Raw genomic sequence first — 19520 nt, forward strand, 5'->3', positions numbered from 1 at the left:
ATCTTGGAAGCATCTCCTCCAACTCCAGTCAGGTTTTCTGATGACTGCAGCCTTGTCAATACCTTGACCATAATCTCATGAGACCATAACCAGAAAACTAGCTAATATGCTCCTGAAATCCTGACTCACAGAAACTGAGAGATAATAAATATTTCCTGTTGTTTCTAGCCACTATACTTTGGAATGATTTCTTAAACAGCGATATATAACAATTTTTTGAGTATACAATACAGATATACAGATATTAGAGATATATAACTTCAAAAATACAGAAGGAAAAATACTCCTAAAATGAAAGAATCACTTATGTTCATTAATAAAAGATCAATTAAGTAGAAATATCATATTCTTTAAATTACTATTTTGATAATTTTTTAATGGGATACAAATGAAAATAAATACTGTACCTTAGAATAGCAATAACATTAAAAATTCCTAGGGGCGCCTGGGTGGCGCAGTCGGTTAAGCGTCCGACTTCAGCCAGGTCACGATCTCGCGGTCCGTGGGTTCGTGCCCCGCGTCGGGCTCTGGGCTGATGGCTCGGAGCCTGGAGCCTGTTTCCGATTCTGTGTCTCCCTCTCTCTCTGCCCCTCCCCCGTTCATGCTCTGTCTCTCTCTGTCCCAAAAATTAAAAAAAAAAAAAAAAAAAAAAAAAAATTCCTAAAGTTTGGCTTATTCCAAGATTCAAAGAGACTATAAAAGAAATAGGAAGGGTTCCTAGGCAGCTCAGTCAATTAAGTGTCTGACTCTTGATTTTGGCTCAGGTCATGATCTCAGTCATAAGATCAAGCAGCACGGGGCTTGCTTGAGATTCTCTCTCTCTCTCCCTCTGGCCTCCCCCACTCACGCTCACTCTCTCAAAAAAAAAAAAAAAAAAAAAAAAAAAGGGTGTCAAAAAAAAAAGACAGAGATACCAGGAACTAAAGCATTATAGTACAAAAGCACTGTATGAGAGTTAAAAAATAAATAACTGAAAATAAATTCATTCTCTCAACTAATATTTATTAAGAACCTTCTACATATACTAATATCGTGAATGTAACAATAAAAATAAAAAGACATAATCCCTGCCCACTTGGAATGTATTCTCCAATGAGGAAGACATGTACTAACTAATCATACACATACTACAACTGTAACAGTGACAAGTGCCACATAGAAGAACCATAGTACATGACTCAGTTCTCTAGAAACATGACAATTCTAAATGTGTTATGGTAAACATAATAAAATAGATTCAAAATACAGTAAGTAAAAAAAAATAGAACTACAGGTAAATTTGTCAATGCAACAATATAATAGACTATTTTAACAACCTTCTGTAAATTACTATTAGGTCAGGCTGAGAAAAAAAAAATCAGTAAAGGTAAAGATTTGAACAACCCAAATAACAAGCTTAATTTAATGCTCATATGCAGAGCATTGAATTTTAGAGAATAATAATTCTTCTCAATCACACCTAGAACATATATAAAAACTGATTCTACATTAAACCTTAAAGCAAGTTTCAGAAAACTTCAGAGAATAGGGGCACCTGGGTGGCTCAATTGGTTAAGCATGTGACTTTTGTTCAGGCCCCACATCAGGCTCTGTGTGACAGCTCTGAGCCTGGAGCCCGCTTCAGATCCTCTCTCTCTCAAAATAAATAAACATTTAAAAACAAAAACATTTTTTTAAAAGATAATTTTTTTATTAATTTAGGTATTTAAAAATTCCAAATAATTCATGAAAGAAGCAATCATAATGGAAATTTTAAAAAACCATTAGAACTAGGGACACCCAGGTAGTTCAGTAGGTTCAGCATCTGACTCTTGATTTTGTCTCAGGTCACAATCTCATAGTTCTTGACTGTGAGCCTTGCATCAGGCTCTGTGCTGACAATGCGGAGCCTGCTTGGGATTCTGTCTCCCTCTCTCTCTGACCCCCCCCCCCCCCACCGCTGCTCTCTCTCTCAAAAATAAATAAATAAATAAATAAATAAATAAATAAATAAATAATTAGAACTAAATAAAAATGAAAATACTTTATATTAAAAAAATGAAGCACTGGATATTCATAGACTACAAGCTCAGAGTGAAATAAAGAAAAACTGAAAATTAATGGGTTAAATGGGCAAGAAGTTGGGGAGGTTGAAATAATCCCAGAAAAAATGCAATTAGAAAAGAGATAATAAAATAACAGAAATCATTGAAGTAGAAGACAAAAAAAAAGAGAGGACAAGAGGACCAACAAAGAACAAAAAGCACAGTCCTTTGAAAAGACTATAAAAATATTCAAAACTTTGACCAGACTTTTCAAAAAGAAAGGGAGAAAGAAGACAAAGTAAGTAATATTAGGAATGAAAAGGGGAATAAAATTACAAATAAAACCAGATTTAAAGACAGGGAGAATATAGTGATTAACTTTATAACAATAAATTTAAAAAATTTAAGAAAATGGGCATATTCCTAAAAATATTCACCAAAACTACTCAGGGAGAATAGTCCTATACATCATTAAAGGAATTTATTTCATTTTTAAATCTTCCCACAAGGAAAATACCAAGATCAGACAATTTTTCAGGCAAGTTTTATCAAATTTTCAAGAAACAAAAATTCTAATTTATACAAACTATTACAAAATATTAAAAAGAAATATTACACAATTAATTCCACCAAGTAACTCAAAATCACACAAAAATTAACTCAAACTAGATCATAAACTAAATGTAAAACCTAAAACTACAAAACTTTAGAAGAAACCACAGCAAAAATCTCTATGTCCTTGGCTGGACAAAGAATTTGTAGAAATGACATCAAAACCACAATCTATAAAAGAAAAAAATTGAGAAACAGGACTACAGCAAAACTAAAACCTCCAAAAGCTACCATGAACAGACTAATGAACAGAGAAACCACAGACTGGAAGACAATAACTGCAAATCATGCATCTGATAAAGGACTTGTATCCAGAATATATAAAGAATGCTTACAACTCGGGGCGCCTGGGTGGCGCAGTCGGTTAAGCGTCCGACTTCAGCCAGGTCACGATCTCGCAGTCTGTGACTTCGAGCCCCGCGTCGGGCTCTGGGCTGATGGCTCAGAGCCTGGAGCCTGTTTCCGATTCTGTGTCTCCCTCTCTCTCTGCCCCTCCCCCGTTCATGCTCTGTCTCTCTCTGTCCCAAAAATAAATAAACGTTGAAAAAAAAAAAAAAAAAAAGAATGCTTACAACTCAATAACAAGAAAACAACCAACCAATTAAAAACTAGGCAAAAGATGTGAATAGACATTTCACTTAAGAAATTTACAAATGAACATATGAATAGGCGTTCAATATCACTAGTCATTAGGGAAATGCAATTAAAACTACAATGAGGGGCGCCTGGGTGGTTCAGTAGGTTGGGCATGCGACTTCAGCTCAGGTCATGATCTCACAGCTTGTGGGTTCAAGCTCCGCATCGGGCTCTGTGCTGACAGCCCAGAGCCTGGAACCTCCTTTGGATTCTGTGTCCCCCTCTCTCTCTGCTCCTCTCCCTCTCACACTCTGTCTCTCTCTCCTTCAAAAACAAATAAACTTTGAAAAAAAAAAAAAACTACAATGAAATTGGCAACTCTGAAGCAGGCCTGGCTGCTCCAGTGGGGATAGGGCTCCCTGTGGCCCCCAAGTGGATAGAAAAATAACTACAATGAAATACCACTACACACTCACGAGAATAGCTATAATCAAGAAGATAAACAATACTAGGTGTTAGTGAGGATGTGGAGAAACAAACCATCATGCATTGCTAGTGAGAATGTGACATGGTACAGCCACTTTGGAAAGCAGTCTGGCAGTTTTCATTAAAAAGTTAAACATACACCTTTCATATGATCTAGCCACTCCACTTCTAGGAATCTACCCAAAAGAAACAAAAACCTATGTCCACACAAAGACATACCCATGAACATTCATAGCAGCATTATTCCTGAGAGATGAATATGGAAACAATCCCAATGTCCATCAACTGATGAATGGATAAACAAAATGTGCTATAGCCATACAATGGAATACAACTCAACAATTTAAAGGAACAAACTACTAATATATCCTATAACGTGGATGAACCTCAAAAATATCATGCTAGCAGAGCCTGGGTGACTCAGTCAGTTAAGCATCCAACTTCAGCTCAGGTAATGATCTCATGGTTCATTGAGCCCCACACAGGGCTCTTGGCTGTCAGTGCAGATCCAGATTGGGATCCTCTGTCTCCCTCTCTCTGCTCCTCCCCAGCTTGTACTTTCTCTTTCTCATTCTCTCTCTCTCTCTCTCTCTCTCTCTCTCTCTCTCAAAATTTAAAAATTTAAAAAAAGGGGGCGCCAGGGTGGCTCAGTCGGTTGAGCATCCAACTTCAGCTCAGGTCATGATCTCGTGGTTCATGAGTTCAAGCCCCGCGTCAGGCTCTGTGCTGACAGCTCAGAGCCTGGAACCTGCTTTGGATTCTGTATCTCCCTCTCTCTCTGCCCCTCCCCTGCTCACACTCTGTCTCTGTCTCTTTCAAAAATAAATGAACATTAAAAAAAAATTAAAGAAAAAAATAAAAAAAAAAAACATCATGCTATGTGAAAGAAACCAAACAGAAAAGACTACATATGATTCCACTTGTATGAAATGTTTAGAAAAGGCAAATATATAGAGATAGAAAATTGATCAGTGGATGCCCAGGACTGAGAATGGAAGCAGGAATTAACCTATACATATGCATGAGGGAAATTTTTACAATGACAGAAATGTTCTAAAGATATTGTGGTGATGATTTATTATGAAGTTAGCAAATTAGTTGAATTATACAATTTAAAATGGTTGAATTTTTATAGCATTTAAATTGTGCCTTAATAAAATTGTTCTTTAAAATAATCAAATGAGGGGTGCCTGACTGGCTCCTTCAGTGGAGCATGAGATTCTTCACCTTGGGGTTGTAAGTTCAAGCCCCACATTGGGTATAGAGATTACTTGTTAAAAATCTTGAAAAAATAAAATACTGTAACCAAACGATTTATGAAAATATATTCAGGGCGCCTGGGTGACTCAGTCAGTGAAGCGTCCAACTCTTGGTTTCAGCTCAGGTCATGATCCCAGTTTCATGAGTTCGAGCCCCACGTTGGGCTCTACGCTAGCAACACAGAGCCTGCTTGGGATCCTCTCTCTCCCTCTCTCTGTCCCTCCCCCACTAGTGCTGTCTCTGTCTCTCTCAAAATAAATAAACAAACTTAAAACAAAAAAGATATTCAAGCTCATTAGTAATCAGGAAAATGAAAACTAAGATCACAGATGCCAAAGATGGGCATGAGTTTTAACGTCTGATAATACCAAGGCAAGAAGATATGGAGCAAGAAGAATTCCTACACATCACTGGTAGGAATATACCTGTTTAGGTACAACCACTCTGGAAAACAATTTGTCCTGATTCTGCGAAGTTACATTATGCACATACCCTATTACCAGAAAATCACTCCAACATAGATACCCTACAGGGGCTTGATATTAAAAATTTTAGGCTTTGCAGACCATCAGACCTTTGCCACACCTAATGCAACTCTGCTTTCTATCAAGCAAACAGCCACAGACAAAACATAAACAAATGAGCATAGCTGTATTACAATAAAACTTTATTTATAAAAACAGACATCAAGCTAGATTTGATCACTGGGCAGTAGTTTACCATTTCCTGCCCTAGAGAAATACCTGTACATGCAATCCAGGAGACATGTACAACAATTTTCATAGGACTTGTTTCTATTAGCACCAAACTGTAAACAACCCAAATGTTCACTAACAGGAAAAAAGATAAATACATTGGGGCCTATTTTCAAAATGGAATATAACACAGCAGTGAAAATGAATTATACTCTTGCTACCTGAAACAACATGGATAAATCTTAGAAAACACCATTAAATGAAAAAAGTAATTCATAGAATATGATAGGATTTAATCACAGATATATGATTTAATAGAGCTCAAAAATAAAACTAAATAAACTGTTTTTATATCTCGTATTTAAGTGCACATCCAGTAAAAGAAAACTATAAGGAAAAAATTATAGGAATAGTAAAAACTCAAGATAAAGATTACGTGTCAATAGAAGGCCAAAGATAGGATTAGGGAGAAGCCCACAGTTAGCTTCAATAGAGTCAGTATTGTTCTGGTTCTTATTAAGTCATAGGGTCATAAGGCTTCATAACTTACACATGCAGGATATATTTCCTCCCATATACATAAAATACACATTAAAATTTTGTTAATAAAAGGTAAACAGAAATACTCTGTACTCAGTGAAAAAAAAAATCCCAAAATAACTGAAGAGGCTACCTGTAACTGAAACAGAAAATATAGAACTTGCCCCTAATAAGCAGTCTGAGTATTTATGCTCCAAGTCAGCCAAGCAGATCATGACAAAATGGTTTTTAACTACCCCTTGGATTCAGAAAGAATTGACAAAAGCCAAATGAAAATGCATTAAAAATTATTCTAAAACTTAAAAAAGATAAAGTATCTGTGGGTTAATCTTTCTTAAACTCAGTTTTTGCTATTTAGTATGTTTATAACTGTGGAATACTGTTGTTATAAACTCATTTGAGCAGAGGTCCAGCTAGAGTGCATAAAGATTAGGTACAATAGTAGGATTATGGCACCATCTGGTGGCAGGACCCTACAACAGGAGGTTTGTGTTTTCTTTTTTTTTTTTTTAATATGAAATTTATTGTCAAATTGGTTTCCATACAACACCCAGTGCTCAACCCAACAGGTGCCCTCCTCAATGCCCATCACCCCCCCTCCCCTCCCTTCCACCCCCCATCAACCCTCAGTTTATTCTCAGTTTTTAAGGGTCTCTTATGGTTTGCTTCCCTCCCTCTTTTTTTTCCTTCCCCTCCCCCATGGTCTTAAGTTTCTCAGGATCCACATAAAAGTGAAAACATATGGTATCTGTCCTTCTCTGTATGACTTATTTTACTTAGCATAACATTCTCCAGTTCCATCCACATTGCTACAAAAGGCCATATTTCATTCTTTCTCATTGCCAAGTAGTATTCCATTGTGTTTATAAACCACAATTTCTTTATCCATTCATCAGTTGATGGACATTTAGGCTCTTTCCAGAATTTGGCTACTGTTGAAAGTGCTGCTATAAACATTGGGATACAAGTGCCCCTATGCATCAGCACTCCTGTATCCCTTGGGTAAATTCCTAGCAGTGCTATTGCTGGGTCATAGGGTAGATCTATTTTTAATTTTTTGAAGAAACTCCACACTGTTTTCCAGAGTGGCTGCACCAGTTTGCATTCCCACCAACAGTGCAAGAGGGTCCATTCACCAGTTATCTAATAGGCACCTACCAAGTATAGCACACACACATTTTTAAATCTTTCTCAGAATACAGGGCATAAAATAAGGTATAGTACCTAAAACAGAGTCCCCATCTTCAAATATATATATATATATATACAGTTAAATTTATGACTATCAGAATATTAAGAGTCTGCTCTTGCTTAGAAGTTTGTGTAAAGTATCTGTGCCCCTAGAACTCTTCAGCAAGAAGTTCCTCCAGAGCATCCTGGTAAGTCCATCAACTCACCACACCAATGCAGCTTGCAAGTAAAAGAACTGTGGTGGTTTGGGAAAGTCTCCAATCTCACTATGGAAAATATAGAGGTTCCTCAAAAAATTAAAACTAGATCCGCATACAACTCAGCAATTCCACTTCTGGATATATACCCAAAAGAAATGAAAACAGTATTTCATCAAGATATCTGCACTCCAATGTTTATCACAGCAGAATTCTCAATAGCCAAGATACAGAAACAATCTAAATGCCCATTAACAGATGAATGGATTTAAAAGTGCGGCATATATACACAATGGAATGTTATTCAGCCACAGGGAAGGAAGATATCCTCCCATTTGCAACAACATGGATGGACACTGAGTACATTATACCAAGCGAGGTAAGTCAGAGAAAGAAACATACTATATATCAGTTACATGTGGAATCTAAAAAAGTTAAGCCTGTAAAAAAAAAAAAAAACAGAGCAAAATGGTGGTTAACAGGGGGAGGCAGTGGGAAGATAAGTGTGATGGTGTTTAAGGGCACAAACTTGTAATGAGTAGTAAATAACCCATAGAGATCTAATGCACAGTATAATGAATATAGACAATAACATTGTACTATAATTATGTAATGTTGTAAATACTGCTGTATCAGCAATCATATTATAATATATAAATGTATTAAAGTAATACGATGAAAACCTTAAACTTACACAATGTTACATGTCACACTTATTCAATTAAAAAAAAAGTCCTCGAATTCTTGACACTTCTTTCAAAAGGTAGAGTCAAATTTCTCTTTCCTTGAACATGAGTTGTATTTAATGATTTGCTTCTAAGGAAGAGAATGTGGCAGAAGTTTATGATGTGTAACTGCCACAGCTAAATCATCAAAAGCATGACCACTTCCACCTTGCCTTCTTTTGGATTACTCACCCTAGGGGAAGTCAGCCATCATGGAATGAGGAACTCAAGCAGCCTGTGGAGACACCACTTGTAGAGGAACTGTGACCTGCCAACAACCACCATCAACTTCCCAGTCACGTGAGTGAGCTCCCTTGAAAATATTCTCCAGCCCCACCAAGACTTCAACATACCGCATCCCTCACCGATATCTATGAGCTAAGCCACTCCCAAATCAACGGAAATAATAAAGGTTAATTATTGTTGCCACTTAGTTTTGAAGTAATTTGTTGTGCAACAAGACATAACTAACACAACAACCTATCACAGAACCAAAATGTATCTATGGTGGAAACTAAAAATAGCTCACTTCAGTTGAATATTCATCATTTTCTAAGTTGAAGAAACAGCAACCTAAGGAGACTTCAGGTGGTCAGCAAGGAATGTTTCGAACGTTATATTTTTGCAAAGCAACTGGACTAGGTACTGAGTGGAGAACCATGCCCTTGAGGTACAAAATAATTTATGTTTTTTCAACTAAACTTTTTCCCCTGGCTCTGAAGGTTATAGGTCTATGGGAGGTTTGGAAAGTTTCTCCTTTACCTCTGTGAGGGATCCACAAGCCACTCCACCATGCAGGGCTTCATCCAACGCAGAAAGAGTTGTAGCTAAGAACACTGGTGAGACAGAGGCAGATGTTTGCATCTTTAACCCATAAGCCTACACAAGAAAAAGAAAATGATCTTTTCAATATCCCTGTTTATTCGAAAACAGAAACCAAATCCAAACTTCAATTTCTAGCAGCTGGAACCCAAACCCATCTCTTTTTTCCTCAAACTTTTATTTGTTAAACAAATATTCAATCCATGCCCAGAGACAGTGCTAGACAATGGGGCTATGATAGAATAGACAGAACCCCTGCCCTCACAGTATGTATAGTCACCCAGCAATTGAAACCAGGACTGGAAACCAGACAGTCACCATACAATTATTAGAGATATTGTGACAGAGAAAGTGGAAACACAGGAACAGTAGACCTGATCTAGATTTTGTGATCTAGGAAGACTTCATGCAAAAGCTAGATGTCTGAGCTAAAATGTGAAATAGCTGTTAAGCAAAGGAAATGTGCATGTTCCTGCCAAAGAGACAGAATATACAAAGAAAGGGAAAAAATGGGAACTAATAAAAACCATAAAAAATAAAGAGTTCATTCAGAATGGTTGAAAGATGGGTGTGTGATCTGTGTGATCACAGTGGGGCAAGTGATGAGGCTGGATAAATAAGCAAGAGACAAATCATGAAAGAGCCTTTTTGAAGTCTGGAGTCTATACTGAAAGCAACAAGGAATGACATGCTCAAGTTTTCATTTCAAACCAAGGTTGGTCTGTGAAGAATAGTTGAAGGTAGCTATGGTAGGCTGAGATGTGGTGCCCCAAAAGATATCCACATCAAATCCCTGGAAACTGTGAATGTTACCTTATTTTGAAAAAGGGCCTTTACAGATGTGATTAATGTGACTTCATACCCAGCAATGTTTAAGAATGTTTGCCTCAGCAATTTATAACATTAAAAATTACTAGTATTTTATTAAATTGCCCAAATAAACTGTGGTCAAGCCACAGAACTATAACCATTCATTCATTCATTCATTCCACAGATACTGAGTACCTACTGTATGCCATATACTATGATAAACTCTGGGAATATAATAGAACCAAACAGATAGTTTCTAACAACTTAAAGTTTACAGTTTAATAAATCTACATATCAAATTCAAGGCTCTTCTGCTTCTGTGAGGAGGTATGAAGACCAGCATATTAAATATATTAATATTTATGAGTTATAAATGTGATGACTCCTGTGTAATCTCACCCATTAAATTCTTAGATCAGTTAAACCATGGGTTATCACATTTTTCTAAGGCTACATTCAGCTACATAAAAAAAAAAAAAAACAGAAAAGCTACAGAACAAAGTCATGTGGTATGCATCTGATTTAGAAATGCCTCAATATTGTCTACAATCTATCATCAGGCAACATCAGTGGTCCTGGGGACACTTTATCAAACATGTAAAGGCAGCCCAATCTGTCAAAATTAAAGTATTTCCTTTGCAACGGTTAAATGCACTAATCACAATAGATTTAGTGACACAAAGACTAAAATGAACGAACAGAATAAGACTTCAGAAATTATAGTATGTACATAAATGAGACAAAAAGGAGTATCTTATTATGATACTCCACCAGTTTTTCTTCTACTTTGGTGGCTGCTTCTTCTTAGACTCATCATTATCTAATCTGATCTTAAAATGCAGACTTCACTCAGGACTTGGTCTTGGATATGCTTATCTCATTACCATATTTACACTGATGACTCCCAAATGCATACTTTTACTACAGACGTCTCCTTCACACTCCAGGCCCATATATTTAACTGCCTGTTTGCATCTCCAATTGATGTTTCACAAGCACCTCACATTCAACAAGTAGTAAATTATGCCTCCCTCAAGCCTGACACTCTTACAGCATTCCTTATCTCAGGAAGTGGTACTACCCAGTTTCCTAAAGCAAAAATCAAGGAATCATCTGTCACTTTCCTGTACCTCATCACCACCCACAGCCAAACAATCACCAGTCCTCTTCACTGTACCTCCTAAATTATCTTTCATCATAAGTGACATTATGCCATCTGGGTTAACACCATACTAACAATCCATGTCACGATCACTTTGTTTAGAATACAGGAATAGATACCTAGATGGTCTTCATCAATATTTCCCTGCTCCTTTTCAATCACTTGTCTACGTTCAAGACTGACTTTTTAAATATACATATTAGATTATACCCTTTTATGACTTCTCATTGCACGCAGAATAAAGTCTGAAATCCTTTACATGGTCTGCAGGCCCCACGATCTGACTCCTGCTCACTTCTCTGACTTCACCTCTGAGGCCACTCTGTTCCTCATTGCTATGTTCCATCCACACCAGCCTGATTTTACTGCCATGAAAGCATATGCTCCTCCTCTTCACAGGGCCTTTGCATTTCCTGCTTCCACTGCCTGCAAACTCCTCTCTGCTCACATCCCTTCTCAACTTGGCCTAATTCTCCCCTATCCATCCTTCAGGTTTTAGCTGAAGTGTTGCTTCCTTGGAGGAGACCTTCCTGACCCCTAAACTAAGTAATGTTCACTGTTATTAAGTTTCAGAGCTTTTTATAATTTTCCTTCATAGGACTTATCATTACTACAACTAATCATTTATGTAATTATGTGTTTAATGTCTGACTTCTCCCACTAGACTGTAAGCTGCATGAGGAACATTACCATGCTCACTCTAATATCTCCAGGACCTGACAGAGTACCTGCCATATGACTGGCACTCAATAAATACTAATTCAAGTAATATATAACTGAACAAAAACTCTTCCCTGGAAAAATGAACTAAGGCTAAGCCAATGTTTAACACAAGACTCAAATCTAAAGAATCCTACAAGAGTGAATGCACAACAAAGGGAAAAGATGGCTTCTTGAGCTCACATTTGGAATGGTATTGATACTGCATTCCAAATGTGAGCTCAAGAAGGCATCTTTTTGGTGGCTTTGGTGGTATTGATACCGCAGCTGAAGTGGTGGTGCAAGTGGAGCCCAGAAGTGAATTTCCTCCCCATGCTCTCTTATTTAATTCTCTAACTAGAAACATGACGTAGGTATTGACCAAACACATAGAATGACATACCTCAAATTAAAACACTTTGTTGGTGCTTTACAACCTTCAAAATAGTAACAAGTTAATTTAAACCTCATCACAGAATCATCACTATCTTAGTTCTCTTACTTCTCCCATAAAATAAAGTGAGCTATTCAAAGCTCCAAGGTCAATGACAAAGCTAAGACAGTGCCAATTCCTAACTCTGATTTGAATTCTCCTTCTGACTACTCTGGCTTTGAAGTATTTTCTTAGATCACAAGCTAAATCTGAACAAAAGGAAATATTTTTATCTATTCATTAATTTCAGAAGTTTCAAATGACACTAACATCCCTTCCTTCCTACTTCACAGAATTGAACTCCACTTTATTGCTCAGTGGTTACCAAATTTCGATATAAGATAGTAAGGTAAGTAATCTATAATCCACCTAAATAAATATATTTGCAAAGCACTGAAGTGCACTGACTTCTAGGCACTCTTATTCTGGGAAAACAAGATCTTTTCTACCACGCACCAAACCTACATTTTGAAAAGCTAACATTATGACACAGAAAGTATGAAATAATAGTACTTGATGAGAATTTGTTATAAAAGACTTTTAACTTTCTCAAGAGAGAGAAAAGTTTTAAAGTATTATTTATTCAATCAATGAGCAGTGTAAATCCACTATGTGTGCTTTATAATGTAGACTGATGATAATAAAAGTTGGTATTACAGAGACAGGGGCATTCTAAAATTATGTGTATTATAATTTAACCATGAAATCCACAAATCCTATGCAAACAAATAAAAGACAAAAATGACCTTTTGAAATATCAATATTAGCTACAGAAAAAAAAAAAACTTCCTGTTGCTTCCTCATTCCATTTTTAGGAACTGTCTCCCATGAGCTTACAAACTACATAAATTTTTCACATATATTCTCATTAAAGGACCAGTCCTATGGTGTAAGAGTCAATATTTTTTTTTAATGTTTATTCATCCATTTTTGAGAGAAAGAGAGAGAGAGAGAGAGAGAGGCAGAGACAGAAGGAGACACAGAATCCCAACCAGGCTTCCTGGTATCAGTGCCCACAAGCTGTGAGATCATGACCTGATTCGAAATCAGAAGTTGGACATTTAACCAACTGAGCCACCCAGGCACCCCAAGAGTCAATATGTTTTTTAATTTTTTTTTAACATTTATTTATTTTTGAGACAGAGAGAAACAGAGCATGAGTGGGGGAGGGACAGAGAGAGAAGAGAGACACAGAATCCAAAGCAGGCTCCAGGCTCTGAGCTGTCAGCACAGAGCCCGTTGCCGGGCTCAAACCCATGAACTGTGAGATCATGACCTGAGCTGAAGTTGGACACTCAACCAACTGAGCCATCCATGTGCCCCAAGAATCAATATTTTTGAGATGTTCATATCTATTTTTAATTTTGCCTCATCTCCAAAAAAATATTTTAAATGAGATAAAGGATCATCTCAAAATAAGTCATAATCAAAACATAATATATATAAATATATATGTATATATGTATATGTACCGTTTGCATCTGTGGGGCACAGGCTCTACTGACCATACACAGAAGTTCATGGACACCTCGATAACTAAGGCCAGTCATCTTCATAAGTTCCAGTGGGGAAAGACATAAAAAGTCCTAGAGAGACATAAAAAGAATATTTTAAAATATATGTGCAACAAAGATACTGGAATTAAAAGGAAACTTTCAATGGACACTGCCCATAATTTACTGCAGATTGAAGATTTATATATTCCTTATAGTATTTCCCCCATGTATGACTTAGCTAAAAGGTATGATGATATAATCTTATCTTCTAATTCTCTAATTCAGTTAGCATATACCAGAGGTCACACCAAGTAACTTCACATAGCAGCAGCCTCCAACCCAGGTGTATATAAACACCGCCCTGTGCTGCAGTTTAGGCACAAGTACCCAGAAAGTGTCAGGTTGAAATGAGTTTCTTACTGAGCTATGACAGCATTCAGGAAAAGTATTTAATAGAGACAATAAAACAGACTATGGAATGAAATGTTAAATCTCATACTTTTAAGAGTGTTTCCAAGTACGAACATGAGGATTTTTTTTTTTTAATTTTTATTTCTTTTTTTGAGACAGAGAGAGACAGAGCATGAACGGGGGAGGGTCAGAAAGAGAGGGAGACACAGGATCCGAAACAGGCTCCGGGCTCTGAGCTGTTGGCACAGAGCCCGACGCGGGGCTGGAACTCACAGACCGTGAGATCATGACCTGAGCCGAAGTCGGACGCTCAACCGACTGAGCCACCCAGGCACCCTGAGGATTATTAAATGTGTAATAGAGGAACCAAAAATACCATTAATACACAAAGCAGTTTTTTTAAATTGTAGTATGCTCTGAAAATCTGTCTTATTAAGGATTAAATCCTAATATAAAACATTAAGTCTAGGGGCACCTGGGTGGCTCAGTCAGTTAAGCATCTGGCTTCGACCCATGATCTCATGGTTTGTGAGTTCAAGCCCCACATCGGGATCTCTGCTGTCAGCACAGAACCTACTTCGGATCATCTGTCCCCCTCTCTCTCTGCCCCTCCCCTCTTCTCTCTCTTTCAAAAATAAATAAACATTAAAAACAAAACAAACAAACAAACAAAAAATGTTAAAACTTAACCTCCTAAGAGGGAGCTGCTTCACTACTGTGCCTAAAATGCAACATCTGCTTTATACATCTCTCTCATTACATTGATAAGGATTCTATTAATTTCTCTTGCTTGCAAGAGACATTACCCATTTTGAATACTGTCTCTTCATTTGAGTCTTATTTCTCATATAACTGCAAAATTTCTTTCAATTCGACGAAACTTCTCTAGAATCCCAAATAAATAGCACAAGTATACTTCATATTATGCCATAAGCATTCTCCCCTGACCCAAGCAAAAGTATAGGAATTTAGGTAAATGAAATCACATTTGGAAATACAACCTAAGTGGCCTGTTATTTTATTTTTGAGAGAGAGAGCACAAGCGGCAGAAGGGCAGAGAGACACAGAGAGAGAAAGAGAGAGAGACTCTTAACCAAGCTTCACATCCAGCACCAAGCCCCACAGGAGCCTAATGAGGGGCTCATTCTTAAGACTCTGAAATCATGATCTGAACCAAAATCAAGAGTTGTAACCGACTGAGCCACCCAGGCACCCCAAGTAGCCTGTTATTTTAAAATAGCCTATGGGGGGGCGCCTGGGTGGCGCAGTCGGTTAAGCGTCCGACTTCAGCCAGGTCACGATCTCGCGGTCCGTGAGTTCGAGCCCCGCGTCTGGCTCTGGGCTGATGGCTCAGAGCCTGGAGCCTGTTTCCGATTCTGTGTCTCCCTCTCTCTCTGCCCCTCCCCCGTTCATGCTCTGTCTCTCTCTGTCCCAAAAATAAATAAACGTTGAAAAAAAAAAAAAAATTTTAAAATAGCCTATGGAGAAGCACCATCATTCATTTTTTTTTAGAAAGTTAAATTTTCATATTTCAGGTTTAAGAGTTATTAAGGTATATTTAATATTAATTTGTACTCTGGGAATGCAAGCTGGTGCAGCCACTCTGTTAAACAGTATGGAAGTTCCTCAAAAAACTAAAAATAGAACTACCCTATGACCCAGCAATTGCACTACTAGGCATTTATCCACGGGATACAGGTGTGCTATTTCGAAGGGACACATGCACCCCCATGTTTATAGCAGCACTATCAACAATAGCCAAAGTATGGAAAGAGCCCAAATGTCCATCGATGGATGAATGGATAAAGAAGATGTGGTATGTACACACACACGTACACACACACACACACACACACACACACACACACACACACACAAAATGGAGTATTACTCAGCAATCAAAAAGAATGAAATCTTGCCATTTGCAACTACGTGGATGGAACTGGAGGGTATAATGCTAAGTGAAATTAGTCAGAGAAAGACAAAAATCATATGGCTTCACTCATATGAGGACTTTAAGAGACCAGATGAACTAAGGGAAGGGAAACAAAAATAATATAAAAACAGGGAGGGGGACAAAACAGAAGAGACTCATAAATATGGAGAACAAACTGAGGGTTAATGGAGGGGGGAATGGGCTAAATGGGTCAGGGGCACTAAGGAACCTACTCCTGAAATTATTGTTGTACTATATGCTAACTAATTTGGATGCAAATTTTAAAAAATAAATAATAAAATTTAAAAAAATTTTTGCACTCAAAATTTCTTAGTGAGAAAGTAAATAAATTTTACCTGACAGGTAACAATGTGATGTCTGTTCAGACGGTCACACAGCTCTTGTGATAAGCCCACTCTTCTGAGCTTCTTGCTACCCATGCTTTCAGATGCAGCAGAAAAAGAACCCTGAAAAGCATTAGAAAATACCATAAGCAATAGTAGACAGGCTACCAAAACACACTACAAAATAAAATATTCTTCAAGCTTCTTCATGTGTGAAATGAAATGTATAGTATTTAAAATATTACTGATAAAATAAAAGCTGTAGAATCTTTCTATGTCTGCCAAACATGCAAACAAGACAACATAAGAATGTGCATTTCACACAATTCTTTTATATTTATTACATGAATATAAAGATATCACTTCACATTTGCATAGCATCTTAAGATTTTCAATGTATTTATAAATTTTATTTGGATGTATAATTAACTTTCAAGGAATATTTCCAAGCAGCACTCCTTAGAAAGTCTTTACTGTCAGGGCACCTGGGTGGCTCAGTCAGTTAAGCATCTGACCCTTGATTTTGACTCAGGTCATGATCTCACGATTCAGGAGATGGAGCCTTGTTGGGCTCTGCACTGTCAACATGGAGTATGCTTAGGATTCTCTCTCTCTTTCTCTCTTTCTCTCTCCCGGCCCCTCCCCTGCTCATGTGCTCTCTCTCAAAATAAATAAACTTTAAAAAAAAAAAAGTCTTTACTTTCATTGCACTGTAACAATAAATTTACTGAGCACCTACTATGTACAGGAGGCACTGTTCCAAAGCTTTATATAAATTATAACATTTAATCTTCTCAATAGCCCTATAAGGAAGGTTGATTATTGACCCAATTTTTACCTATAAGAACACTAAACTCTAGATGTTAGCTATTCCATTGTCACCAGAAAAAGTAAATGGTGGATTCAGAATTTCAACTCAGGAAGTGACTCTAAGGTTTATCCTCTTAACCAGTATACTCCTACTACAAGTCCATAATCATATTTACCCTCTCCTTTTTCTATGAGCCAGAACAAATCTCCGAATCAAACGAGATATTATTATTTCAGGTCTTAATTACAAACTGAAATGTGGTGTGTTTTTTTTTTTTTGTATTAGCTGCTCACATTCTCACATGCAAGAAATTTCACTCTTACTGCTGAACCTCACTAAGACTAAATGAGACTCATGAAATATTTGCCTTCAGTGAGCTAGAACACAATCACGGTGATTCCTTTCATAACACATGCAGAGAAGAGGCTGTGCATCTCGCTGAGATGACAAGATACCCTCTGGATAGAATAGAAACAGCAACTCCATTGTTCCAGGAGATAAAGCAATATTGTTAACAGAAAAGGAGTAACATTTTGGAACAAAATACATAGTACTGAAAATGTAGATAACCTATTTATGCCCAAATTTCTACATAAAATCTAAATTCTCTGCATCAAATTAATTCTCTCCTTCCCTCTCTCCCACTTTCTCTCCCATTCATGAGCCTATGCATATGTGCATACACACATACACACATACACACACACACACACACACACACACACACACACACACTTCTCATAAGCACAAAATACATCCCTCTCATTTCTCTCAGTGGGAATTTGTACCGATTCGTTTCCTAAATAGTTTACCAAGTGATATCTGCTGTATCATTTCTTAGTGTCTTTATTGATCAGGTAGTTCTGAGCAATAACACCACATAGGCTGATACATTCAAACAAAAAGAAGAACCCAAACTACCCGGACTTGTTTAACAATAACCAACTCTGCTATCTCAGCCTTCTTAGGGCCACTCCCATCATTTGCCTGCACTATTGCATGCTGCCTCTTGTTATTCCCTGCACCATCAAAAAAAAAAATTTTTTTTTTTGCTCCTTCAGGAGACCCTTCTTTATCACACACTCTGCTGAGATGCTGGGCTCTGGTGTAAAGAATCATTTAAACATACTCCTTTCCCTTTGGGAACTCACAGTAAAAGATGAAAAGAGATGTATACACAAATTATCACAGTCACACGGTAAGTATCGTCATTTGCATTTAAATGTGCCAGGAAGAAGCACCAAACTGGTCTGCGAAAGTTAGGTCAGTGCTCCAATCCTGCCGGAGGTAGCTACCTAAAACTTTGCTCCAATCCTGTCACTTTCATCCTTTAAAACTACCCATGGGACCATTAGGGCATGGGATAAATTCCACACTTCTTAAGATCACATAAAGACCCTTCATAAACTGGTCTCTCATTTCCCTCTCATCCATACATCTGATGGCAAGGCCCAGATCCTGCCTTCCTGGCAGCTACTTCCCCTCCTGGTGTCTTCGATTCATCTGTAAAACAAAGGTCATTCAAATATCTACCCCAAAGGAATGTAGTGAAGGTTAGAAGATTTGGATGGTGCCTCACACACAGAGCTCAAGGTTAACAACCATTACCATATCAATTCTGTCAGCAAAACATCATTTGTTGCCTCACTTCATCCGCTCTCCAGCCACAATACTGTATATTGGTAGGTTACACAAGCGCCATCCTGACTCCGACTTTCCTGCACAAACCTTGTCCCCAAGTCAATCTCTTCCAACCCAGTGTTTTCATCATACTTTATACGTATTTGTTGCATAATCTTATTAACGTATTATTACTGCTTGTTTCTTCCACCAGAGACTGTTAAATTCCTGCTGTGTGTGTGTGCGCACACATATAATCAGGGGTGAGGGAAGATATTCCATCCTGAAGGCTGAAACCTTTCCTCCTCAACAAAGTAAAAATCCTCATGAAAGATGTTCAGTGAAAACTGTTTGTAAGTAACGATAATAGCTAATATTTATTGGACCCTTATTACGTGCCAGGTACTGTTCCAAGAGCTTCCGATGTTTGACCTCTTTTACAGACTAATACTGAGGCACTGAGTTGAAAAACGCGTGAAGTCTATCAGCTAGCAAATGGTGGAGTCCGCATTCGAATCTAGACATAGAACTCCAGATTCCACGCTTTAACTACTCTTCTTCAACACCACAGAAGGCGAGCGGACCCCAATGTTCCCTTAAGGACCGGCTCCCCCGCCGAGACTCCCCAACAGCCGGCAAATGGGAGGGCGGAGGTGGGCATCAAGAGGCG

General features: G+C 37.7%; 1 protein-coding gene across 2 annotated transcripts in view; it reads right to left on the reverse strand.

Annotated features, from left to right (window-relative positions):
- Window positions 1-19520, reverse strand: part of RAD51B (RAD51 paralog B) — a 576579-nt gene that overhangs the window by 555610 nt on the left and 1449 nt on the right. The window contains exons 2-4 of one of the 2 annotated variants that reach the window (XM_047079459.1): window positions 16432-16542; window positions 13705-13818; window positions 9069-9185 (exon numbers count right to left, since the gene is read on the reverse strand). In XM_047079459.1, the coding sequence (XP_046935415.1) occupies window positions 9069-9185; window positions 13705-13818; window positions 16432-16515 (315 nt within the window). In that variant the 5' untranslated portion in view covers window positions 16516-16542. Of the gene's footprint in view, window positions 1-407; window positions 440-9068; window positions 9186-13704; window positions 13819-16431; window positions 16543-19520 lie in introns of those variants that run through there. The other variant, XM_047079460.1, reaches the window with a different exon arrangement.

The sequence above is a fragment of the Lynx rufus genome, unplaced genomic scaffold, assembly GCF_022079265.1.
Source record: "Lynx rufus isolate CCGP_SWC_20201006 ecotype Redwood Valley unplaced genomic scaffold, mLynRuf1.p SCAF_17, whole genome shotgun sequence".
Taxonomy (NCBI): domain Eukaryota; kingdom Metazoa; phylum Chordata; class Mammalia; order Carnivora; family Felidae; genus Lynx; species Lynx rufus.